Raw genomic sequence first — 12,762 nt, forward strand, 5'->3', positions numbered from 1 at the left:
TAATTTTTACTAATAGTTGTATTTCATGTGCATCTTTTCTAGCTAAATTGATTCTTAGATGTTGATTATGAACAAAATCTGACCAATACTGGTAGTTTGGAAGAAACTGTTGACCAAAATGTCTTTTTCGGTAGGTACCAGGAATGCTGAAACATATACTATATTTTCGTGAAATAGGCTACATTTTTGCACCATCACACTACTTTCTCTTTATACTTCGTAGCTTATAGTGAAGAAGTGAAAAATCTTGTTGATTATTAAGGGGAATAGAATGGCTAAGACACATGTCATGAATGATGTCCAAATAATTATAAGTATCTCAAATCAAGGTAATGAAGAACATTGGTAGGCTCTATACCGGTTGTTAAGAAATAGTGAAAATAACTTTTATGTATGTTAAGGCCTAAGATACTTACGATTTGATGGTTTTTACTAGAATACGAAGGGAAATTCCATTTTCTTCTGCAGATGGGCTAATATGTGCGAATATGAATATATTTGTAGGACCATGTTAGGAGAATGTTCCGTACTTTTATGAAAATTTATATATTTGTTTTACAAGGAATTTTATTTCCATCATTTGTTAGGGGAATGTAAACTGCAGAGGAATTGAAGAAAGAAACACTCTGATCATGTTTCATAAAATCTTTATTACAAACATAGCAGTAATAATAATAAAAAAAACAACATGTGCACATGGAATGTGTGTGGCAAGTCTCTAGACTCTTGTGGAATGTAAACAGTCTTAGCCCAGGTTCCTGGGAAAAATTGAAACGCAACTCAACACAATACAACACAAATACAATGACTCCACTAACAACAAAATTTACATAACACTAATAAAAATGCACTATTATCACGAATAGAATAGAAAATATAATTCAACAGCCCTCTTACATGGTAGTATCGTATGATGAATTTTCAATCGAGCCTTCATGGCAATTATTCTATAACAAGATATTAAAATATGTACGAGTATAATAACAATCTTGTTCTTGTTTCCTTTACTATGTAAATTATATCTCAACCATGTTTATGAATATTTATGCTTTTCCCAAGTATGTATCTACATATCTACATCAGTGTCCAAGATTAACATTGAAGTCAAAATAAACATCACTATCTTTCTTGTTTCATTCTATAAAATAATTGTTAATAAGTCCATCCAGTTTTTAGTGAATTTATGCCTTCAGTTTTGTAATTACACACATGTGAACAAGGACTGAAAAGCATTAATAAAGGAAAGAAACAGTGACGTTACGTTATCGAAAAGAGAAACTAAAATGGGTGTTCTAAATTAACTTGCCCTAATACACATGTAAATAGACAAAGTAAAATCGAGCTTTTAAAAATATTACCCAATATCCTTTTCATAAAATGTGCTGTAATTTTAACAGGAAATTTATGTTTACGTTTCATGAAATGTACCCAATACTCACCCAGGAATCAAAGTCCCAATATAAAATATTAGCAATGTGAATTAACACATATTTTTGTCACTGGCACCGGCTTTGTTCAGAAATTAGTGAGCTGTGCTACTGCTTTGAAAATGCAATTGGACGTGCTTTCGAAACACACATAGGGCTAATTATCTAGTTTTGTTTTTTCTGAGGTTATCTCCAACTGTAAGGCGAATGTGACGTAATCACATGGATCCTCAGATTTATCTTGTCAAATACCATCACACTGTCACCATTTCCACTGATGATAGACAACCAAGAAGTTGATACAGCATCATTAAATAACTGATTTAAAATTGAATTTTTTTTTTTAATTAGATGACACAGTAGTGGAACCAAAGAATAGTGTGAATGTTAGTAGGAGGAACTAACTAATAGTGACAAATGAAGTGGTGGTGCCTCCAAAAGTTTGTGCTGACTGGAACCCGTGCAATTGCATATACTGCAGGTACCTCATGCTCTGTTTGACGGTTAACTTTACATTGATTTGAAATTTATGTACAGTCTTAGAAACAATGTTGATGGTGTGACTCTTGGTGGTGAAAATTTTTTGTCGCACTATTTATTTACGTTAAGGGGAGAGGATGGTATTTTTTGGTGAAAAATGAGTAAATTAAAAAAAAAAAATCATTAAAGCACTCTGTGATATGTGTGGAATGCATAGCATAATATTTTGTGGGTATTTGTGCCCTTATCAGATGTTGAAATGCCATTGTTAAACTTCCTGCGTTATGGATTTTTAAATCACTCGCTCCCTTTTATTGTTTCCGGTAAATTGAATTTTCAAAAAAAAAAAAAATACTCTTTGATATGTGTGGAATGCATTGCATAACATTTTGTGGGTATTTGTGCCCTTATCGGATATTGAGACGTCATTTTTAAACTTCCTGCGTTATGGATTTTTAAATCACTTGCTCCCTTTTATTGTTTCCGGTAAATTGAATTAAAAAAAAAAAAACTCTTTGATATGTGTGGAATGTATTGCATAACATTTTGTGGGTATTTGTGCCCTTATCGGATACTGAGACGTCATTTTTAAACTTCCTGCGCTATGGATTTTTAAATCACTCGCCCCCTTTTATCGGTTTACAGTAACTTCATTTTTTTGCTACATTGCCAGACAAAAATGGATATAACTTCTGAACTATTAAAGATCATGCATGAAATTTAGAACACACATTCTTTAGACTATTAGGAAACTTTTCTCTGTAACAGAATTTTATTAATTGAGTTCATTTAAAAAATACGTCCGTTTGTTTGCAAGAAAGGAATTCAGAAAAGTGTTATTAAATTTTAATTGTTTATTTTACAAACGTAGGGACTAATATCAAAATTCTGTTACAGACAGTTTGTAGAGCATGCTTTTGCAGGTACATTGCAAAAAACTGGATGAATCTACCTTTAAAAATGGTTTAGATATATCGGTTTTAGTAAAATCCTGCATTGGATATATTTTTTTCAAATCTGGGCCCCCAAATAATTTTTTTTTCAAAATGTTTATTTTTGGTTGTGTTCCTACAGCTATGAGCTCTCTACATACAAAAAATTAATATTTTACACCAAATAGGAAAAAGTTAAAAAAAAATACGATCCTCTCCCCTTAAATCTTTTCCTTGGCACTTGTTCTAGCTACTTAGGGACGACATACAAAAAACAGAACGAATGTTATTACCTCAACTAGTGGTTTTCTTGTGAACTCGGTCACTTGTCCTCTGACCAAGAGCAGTGTCTCCTTTCTGGGACTTCAAAAATATCTGTGCATTATCAATTATTGCTAAGACTGTACATATATGCTACATCAATAATTTCTAAGACTATACATTCTTTAAAGTCTTAAAATTTCACACGAAGAAATTTAGTATGAAACTCATTTCAGTAGATAGTGCTTTTAAATTGGTTATTTAATGACTCTGTATCAAGGTCAACTACAAGCATCTGTGAGGTTGGTGATAGTACATTAAATAGTGAAATTATATTGACGTACATAGATACCTTCGAAAACATGGGTGCGTTATTTATTCGACCCTCTCCCATCCCTAAAAAAACTATTTTCACTAAGTCAGCATTCTATTCGATTTTTGCCTAAAACTTAGCCAAATGTAGGCCTACAGCACGCTAAAACCATGATTTTTTTCGCTATGAGGGAGCATTGCAATGTTACTTTGTGAAAATGTCGAAGTAACTTTTTTTTTTAAACACAGGACTGTGTTACGCAAAATGAAAAATTAAGTTTTATAAAGCTCTACATTCTAAAATATATAAGTAATATGTCCAAGGCTTATTTGAAGGATTCGTAACAAGCTGTTTTTTACGGTGATGGGTTGTTACCCCTTCGCCCAACCCCCAAGCTGGAGGACCAACCCTCATCGGCTGTCCGCGACTGCTTATTCAGTATTATTATTTACTTATTATTTGCTTATTTCATTTTTAACTTTGCTCTAGAGTATGCCATTAGGAAAGTCCAAGATAACAGAGAGGGTTTGGAATTGAACGGGTTACATCAGCTGCTTGTCTATGCGGATGACGTGAATATGTTAGGAGAAAATCCACAAACGATTAGGGAAAACACGGAAATTTTACTGGAAGCAAGTAAACAGATAGGTTTGGAAGTAAATCCCGAAAAGACAAAGTATATGATTATGTCTCGTGACGAGAATATTGTACGAAATGGAAGTATAAAAATTGGAAATTTATCTTTTGAAGAGGTGGAGAAATTCAAATATCTGGGAGCAACAGTAACAAATATAAATGATACTAGGGAAGAAATTAGACACAGAATAAATATGGGAAATGCCTGTTATTATTCTGTTGAGAAACTTTTATCATCCAGTCTGCTGTCAAAAAATCTGAAAGTTAGAATTTATAAAACAGTTATATTACCGGTTGTTCTTTATGGTTGTGAAACTTGGACTCTCACTTTGAGAGAGGAATATAGGTTAAGGGTGTTTGAGAATAAGGTGCTTAGGAAAATATCTGGGGCTAAGAGGGATGAAGTTACAGGAGAATGGAGAAAGTTACACAACACAGAACTGCACGCATTGTATTCTTCACCTGACATAATCAGGAACATTAATCCAGACGTTTGAGATGGGCAGGGCATGTAGCACGTATGGACGAATCCAGAAATGCATATAGAGTGTTAGTTGGGAGGCCGGAGGGAAAAAGACCTTTAGGGAGGCCGAGATGTAGATGGGAAGATAATATTAAAATGGATTTGAGGGAGGTGAGATATGATGATAGGGACTGGATTAATCTTGCTCAGGATATGGACCAATGGCGGGCTTATGTGAGGGCGGCAATGAACCTCCGGGTTCCTTAAAAGCCAATAAGTAAGTAATATGTCCATTCTAGAGAACATGATTTGACTGAACATTTTAATATCCTTAAAAATTGGATGAAATTATTTAGTAAGGGTACATCATGTGTCGTTAAATATTTTGATTTACAGAGCTCCTGTTTTATAATCTTATCACTAAGTGACATGTACTGCCACACCTGTGTTACGAATTCTTGTACCATTTAAATTTATTGTGAGAGTTTAACGGTAATAGCTTTGTAGCATTTCGTACAGAACTGTAAGATATACCCGTTTCCTGCGGAAGAACACAAAGTGATGTTTTAACTGTAGTACTTCCTGTTGAATGGAATTTATTACAAGGTCAGGGCTTGTTGGATGACTTTCGGACGTTAACACATTTGGAAATCTTTCCTGACATAATCTTAGAAAATTCTCAACCCAAATTTGTTAACACATTATAATAATACATAAGGACTCATTGTTCAATAGCCTATAGATATAGACAATATATCACTTAGTGTAACGCTATGTATTTCATTTCTAGTTTTTATTAATAATAATCAGTATTAATGATGCATGACTGTCCAAGAGATAATTTCGCGCGATGGAAGCCGGTAGCACAGCTGAGGTCAGTAAAAGTACTACCTGAAGGTGAGATTCTAAATCTGACACACTGCATTACCACGTAATTCCCTTCCAGTTTAGATGGTTATTGCCATTGCTATTATATTAGGACTTTGATACCTACTATCTTACTAATTTTGGCTTTATATTAGGCCATATTAAGTGACTATAATAACTGGATAACACGAAAATATCCTGCTTTGGTACAGATTACATGCCTAAATTAACAGACATTTGAATTTGTAGGTAGTTACCAATTTTGTTATTGTTACTGGAGTCACATCCAGATAAATAACCGTAACAATCACAGGACATAAATCGTCATGTTGACAGAATACACGTAACAACTGGATTGCACTGAATTATGTGAGCAAATACCTATCAGTCCTATCACCATTTCCAATACTGTTCAGTTACGTGTTGGACGGAAATGTCTTTTTCACAACAGAAATCACTTCTTGTAAACAGAAATATCTTTGCCACGCAATCCCTTCCAATAAAATTATGACTCAAATTAAGATCATCTTGTTCTTATGAGATTTAAGAGTTAATGATTTACATATTGACTGGAAAGGAAGAGTTGACGTATTATATTTTTAAAATCGTCATAAACTCGAGAATTTCTAGGTTTCAGGGTTGAGTTTTATATTCCAAAATTTATTTTTATTTTAATATTGTAAAGTTCACTATATCTATATATACAAATAATCTAACGCTCCGAAAATCCTCTAATATTGAAAAGTTCGCGTCTTGTGTTTCTTTAAAATCAGATAATTTTCCTTATATGTGGAAAGTTTAGTGTGCAGAAATTGTTTATTATGCGTTAGTCCCTGAGTTTATGAGTGTTATGTGCGTAAAAAAACTCGAGTTTCAGCCATGTTGCAAAGTTATAGAAATCATATGCTTTAAATTCAAGGTCACCCTCTCAGCAACTCCAGATTTCAAGGATCGTTTATAAATAAAGTGATTCAAGTTTCAGGAATCCTTAATGCTCAAGATGCACTAAATTGAGAATTAATAAAAATAAATTTCTCGTTTCCTAAATTCGTTATGGACGGAATGTTCCCGATTTCAGGAATCTCTGCTTCCAGAAAATCCCAAAAACCAGACGTTTCTCTTCGTGCTCCACTTCTTCTCAGGAAGTTCACTATTTTTATACAGTTCCGGATTTCAGTATTCCTCTAAGTTAAGAGTTCTAATATCCGAAAATCCGTAGAACGTGATGACTCCAGTGCCCGAAGTCTCAGTTCTAGAAGTTTAACACTACCTCAGGTACGGTACTTTGTGTTCAGAATGAGCTTTCTTGCCGCCTGTTAACAGGCGTGTTTTCTGGCGGCTTGTTATCGAATACAGGCGATGGTGTGAGTCCGGGATTGTCGTATGCGCAGTACTCCAATGTCGGATCTTCCTTTGGATAGCGCGGGCGTGTGCTCAAGGGGGTGGACGTGGTCGCTGGCGTCACTGGAGGCGGCGCTGTGGTGGTGCTCGGGGGCGGTGCTACTGCAGTCACGTCCAGTTTGAGCGGCTCCGTCTTGTAGCCCACTTTTCCATTTTCAATTCCGTTCGACTGAAATAATGGCGATATCTGTTATCATTATATAAGAAATTTGGGGTTATTAGGTTTTTATTCGAAGAGAAATTAAGGGCCGTATTCATAGACATTTTTAGCGCGGGTTTTCGGTGGATGATCAGCGTTTTTCGTATTCATAAACCAGTGTTAGCGATAGGATATGATTTGAATTCTGTACTAGTAATCAGTGGATAGCCGGGGCTAGCTTAGTACGCTCGTAGCGCGTGCTGCGAAATGTCTATGAATACCACCTTAAGTCTTTAATTCAACTTTCATTCTCATATGGGAATGTATCAAAATTGAAGAGCATATTGATACAATCAAAGAAGGCCCAGCAACACACTCATTTTCAGAAACGTTTCAGTTTTCTTTATTTTTTCACCAAATCAACGTCTTGAATGATGCATTTCTGTTACCTTTCCACAGTGGTGGCATCCAGTCGGATCGCACCGGTTCACCGGAACTGCTTGTTAAATTTTGTAAATTAAAAAAATAACGTTTTTAAAAAAATGAAGAACATTAATTCTGTGGCCAGGATGAAAAAGGTCTTAAGTCAATTTTTTGTGAAAATGAGATTTTTATATATTCTGAAAGCGGAAACAATTCTCTACAATCTGGTAAAACAGTTAAAGTCAAATAAGACTCCTGACTGGATTTATAGAGCGTTACCAAATGTCCCAAGTACTTTTTTAATCGAGCACACACAGAATAAAGGACTTAAGAATATTTAATACTTTATTCCATACAAACCATCAAATATTTACTTTCCATGCTTCCCTATTAAAAAGGTCTAACTTATATTTTAGCCATTTTATCACATACTGATGCCCTTTCCTTTTAAAACTTTAAGCACCAGGGTAAAGAGTCCTATAATTGTTTAAGACCCATTTTGCATTCTTAATAATTTACATTTCTCATTTATTTCAACATGAAAAAGTTTTTATGTTTACATAGTCCCTTCTACTCAGTTTGGGTTCTAGTCTTAAGTGCGGCTATTTTTGGAAATAATAAAGAAAATTGCTAAATGAACAACATTACCTATTTTAGAAGAAATATAAACAAATAATCTCCAGGAAAAACCTCTTAATTAAAAGAACTATCTAATTGACACCAATTTCAATCTTTCTACTGCTCTCCTGAAAGGTATAACATTTTTACTTAAGACCTTTTTCCTCCCGGCCACAGAATTATTAACACCCGAAAAGAAGGTAAAAATGCAAATGCGTTGACCAAAATTGATCCAATTCTATTCTTGATACCAAATTTATAATAAAGGTTGATTCTCAGGTTAATTCCAATAATATAGAGTAGAATGAGACGTTATGCATTCATTTACAGTGAGAGGTTGCTAAAGGAAAACGAATAAAACGTTGGTATTTTGTTCCTTTCTTCATGGTTTTTGAGAAAAAATTCTTTGAGCCAATTCCGATGTTCCAGGTGAAGATTAAGTTACTTACTTCTATGCTGTATTTTATATGGTATTGTGGAATGTTGTGATTCCAATGAAATGAAGATAAAGCGAGAAGAACGCTTCATGTCGCATGTCTGTGGCGTTGAGATAAAGGTTATACCACAGTCTAGTATATACAGTCACGAAGCTTGAGTTGTGAGGGTGCTAGGAACAATAGATTGTGCCGGTACTATTTCGCATTGTCTGTAATGAGGTGATATTAGCGATCCTAGTGGTTAGCAACTATCTATGGATGCATATTTACCACGTATTAAGCTTCGTGACTGTATATACTAGAATGTGGTAATACTCTAGTTACGTAATGATTACGATCTATCAACCGTGTTGAAATGTAGGGAGAGTAGATAATTTCCCTGTGGTATTTTTAGTCGATTATTCAACGACGCTGATCAACCACTAGGTTATTTAGCGTCGATGGAATTGGTGATAGCGAAGCGGTATTTGAAGAGATAAGGGGCTGAGGATTCACCATGGGATTATCTGATATTCGCCTTACATTTGAAAAATACAACCAGTTAATCAACCCAAGTGGGAATCTAATCCACGCCCGCTCGCAGCTCCTTATCAGTAGGCAAAAGTGCCTACCGTCTATGTATGTCAGTGGTCAGTGCGATGTTGAGAACTACATTAACATATTTTTACGACATATCCAGGAAATGATAGTCATCAAGAATATTTTAATTATGCTGTTTTAATAATAACCACATTCTTTATTAACCTTGTAAGTGCTTAAGGGCTCATTCCACTCTGTATATTTTGGACTGTTAAATTACACTTACGCTGGACTTGAAATATTCTACATGATACAACATTTTTCTGGACGAATTATATCAGTTTCTTGAACTAGGACTGCTGTGAATACCGATGTTATAATTACAGTATCACCTTATAGACATCCACTTTCAAAGTCATCTTCTCAGCACATGCTTTTATCTCTGTAGCATGCTACAATATGTAAGAAACCTCACACTAGCATACGCTTCCACTGGTTTTGATACAAATCTTAGAAATAGACCTTTCAAATATTTTTCGAAGCTTGTGCTATACTTGCTGGAGTTTTTTTTTCCGAATTCTATTAGACCTGCAGATTTTTTAAAGTAACTTTTGGTAAAATTTTGTATTTTTATTAAGCTGTTCAAATGTTCTCATGAATCTTAAACTCTAACATTGTAACATACTTTTTGCACGATCGTGTTTTTGTTGCATTTACAGTTATTGTTGTTAGGCCTTGAAAGCTAGAATTCCTACACAGAAACATGTTGCTACGGAAACGATTCTTCATAACATAAACTATACTGAAATAGATTCATTACAGTGCACTTATTGTTACCATTACAGTATAGCTTTGCGAAGGCTTTGGAATAATATTATTCTACATTTTCAATGCAAAATATATTGTATTTGCAATTTTAAAAATATGATCGTGCAAAAAATGTTGTACAATACACATTTGTGAAGCGCATTACAAATTTTCCCTCGATTTTGTAAAAAGCACTTCCCAACCTTGTATTGTAATTCACTATTACATTAGTTAACGTTATTCAAACAACCACAAGCGTAGACTAATCACTTGTTGATAGATAATATAATACGGTGTAAAAGCGACACTTATTGTAAATAAATTCTTTCTGTAATGCAATGGCGATGGTACAGGAAATCTTTTACTCTGTTACTTAGGGAGTGTCGTGCTGGGCAGCACCTCCTAGTGCCGAGGTCAAGAAAACATGTGAACTTTACCTCCCTGCCTTCCATGCACTCAGAGATTTGTAAGTGGACATTTTTACCTTTTTGCATGTTACTTACACAATTATATATGGTTTTCAGGTTTATTACATTATTTTAATGTGATATACTTAAGGATTTTGTGTACTTCATTGAATACTACGAGTATAACTAATACAAATGTGATTCATATCGGAAATGTTCTTGCAAACATGTGATGTCATAACAGATGTTAAGAATATTGTTAAGAATCACATTGGATTTTGTCATAAAAACTGAAGAAGGGATATTATTTGTGTATAATGTATACTCTAAGTCCAACAGAAATATATTACACATATCCAGAGAAAAATATTTCTTACTCATTAACCACTGAAATAAAATTTGAGTTTACCGACATTTCAGTCGAATTATTTTCTGAGACTTTTCCATCAAAGCTGTTTAACTTTTAGTTGGTAATAAGTTATCATGTTATCTCCATGTATTAGTCACTGTTGCATGTTACAGTCTGGATCTATTGTTTCTTGCGCCGTTTTAAATTTTATTTCTCCTTTGGAATTCTGTCATTCTTTATTTTCACAACATGATATTTTTAATCCAGTTAATAATTTTGAATAAATTAAAAAAAAAAGTACTTATATTCTCAATTTATCCAGAAAATCTCAATTTCGTTTATGCTCCAGAAGTATATAACGTTCGTATTTGGTGATTAGCAGTTCTACTGATTTCGATATAGACCCTACAAACAATAATCTTGTTAATGTCTGTTCGTAATAAAAAAAAATTAAGTACATAATTCACAGATTATGATTTTTCATCGACGTGTCTTTTTCAAAGCTTAACATTTCACAATCTAAATAATTAAAATAATTCACTTGTTAAAACATTTTACTTCTGATTTACACATGTCCAAGGAAGTCCATAATTTTAGTTTATATATAAATTTCAACATTTTTTCTAAATTAAATTTTCATCACGCGTTATAGCAAGTAGAATGACGTTTGTCTCATTGCAGGAAGATTTTTGTGTCCAACCGGAAGTATCTATCGAACAGCGACACACGAGTAGATAAATCTCACCCCCCACTCTCTTCACTGCGCATGCGCGGTTTTTTTACAAGGTATGTGACAGGGTTAGTGGGTTAGTTGAAAGGATATCTAACTGTTAGTGACGTGAGGTCGAAGAATATATGTAAAGATTTCAAAGATTTAAGATTCTCGGTTTCACGTCACTTAGATATCCCCTCAATTAACCCATTAACCTTGTCACATACCTTGTAAAAGACCGTGCATGCGCAGTGAAAAGAGCCGAAGGTGTCGTTGTTCGATAGGTAGTTCCGATTGTACACAAACATCTTCCTGCAATGAGATAAACGTGTAGAATGTGATCTAGGCAAGATACATAGTGTTTAACCATAGGATCCCAGAATCCCAGTCTTTACTTTTCATAATTAATTCCATGAGGGCTGTTAATATTAATTTACTTTTCATTAACGTATAGTTCCTATAATTAAAGTTTATTTTGCAATTGAAATATTTTAATAATTCTGGCGTTGAGATTATTGAAGTTGTGTCTCGTTAAATAATATAGCTGAAGAACCTGGTGATGTATAGTATTATCCTCTTTACCATTGCTGTGAGCTATTACCTTCAGGAAGATAGGAGACTGCTTGTTATGCTGTTTCCTGTACCAGAAGAAAAGAACCAATATGACCACCAGCGCGACGAGGGCCAGTACCGACACTACCAGTGTGACAGTCACGAGCACTGTCAGGCGTGCCACTACACCTGAAAATAAACCACAACATTACGAATGAAGACTTTAGTGAAGAGTCCCTCACTGTTATAAGATTAGCTTATCTTGTCATAAACACATATTTTGATGAGTCAACTGAAGTGGCCTTAATTTATTCATATTTTGACATGCCGATTTTCGTAAATAGAGAAACATACTAGGGCATTCGAAAAGTAATTGCAACATAGTTGAATACCCCCCCCCCCCGGGATAAGGGAAACCATGATCCATATACCCTTATTCCTGAGGGTTATTGAGTTACTGTTTCACATTAAATTTATTTAGGTTACTTTTGACATTACATGCTTCAAATATAGTCTCCTGCTATGTCAACAATACGTTGCCAAATTCTTGGAAGATGACGAACTCCATCTGCAGCAGCATTTCTGGATATCTCTCTCACGGATCAATCTAAACCTCGCTTCCACCCAACTTGCAATAGTTCAGTATGGTAGGACTTCTCCCCCACGGTGTTCTTGTGATATCCTAAAGCACTGAGTTGCATGTTTTTCTCTTGTAACTTGGAATTTTATGAAGCACCTTTGTTCGTACCTTTAGAGCTGTATGGTTTACTACAAATCAGAAACAGCCACTGTATTTACAAAATATGGCTACTTCGAGACTTTCAATATTGCAAATTTATGAAACAATCGCTGCTCTATTACGTAATACATGTTTTCAATGGTCACCGCCAGGAGCACTGATTTACAGCATTGTTGTCATTACTTATCGAATGCTCTCTCTCTCTCTCTCTCTATATATATATAGCTAGTGTATGTCAGGGGCGTGAAACTGAGAGAGGAGTTTCCTGTAGCAAGACTGT

The 12,762-nt window shown here is 34.5% G+C and overlaps 1 protein-coding gene across 1 annotated transcript in view; it reads right to left on the reverse strand.

Moving 5' to 3' along the window:
• Positions 1-630: 630 nt before the first annotated feature.
• The window catches only part of grnd (grindelwald), a 55,642-nt gene continuing 43,510 nt past the window's right edge, over positions 631-12,762 (reverse strand). The window contains exons 3-4 of the mRNA XM_069844329.1: positions 11,793-11,932; positions 631-6,949 (exon numbers count right to left, since the gene is read on the reverse strand). Coding sequence (XP_069700430.1) covers positions 6,671-6,949; positions 11,793-11,932 — 419 coding nt within the window. The 3' untranslated portion in view covers positions 631-6,670. The remainder of the gene's footprint in view (positions 6,950-11,792; positions 11,933-12,762) is intronic.

This window comes from Periplaneta americana, chromosome 13, assembly GCF_040183065.1.
Source record: "Periplaneta americana isolate PAMFEO1 chromosome 13, P.americana_PAMFEO1_priV1, whole genome shotgun sequence".
Taxonomy (NCBI): Eukaryota; Metazoa; Arthropoda; class Insecta; order Blattodea; family Blattidae; genus Periplaneta; species Periplaneta americana.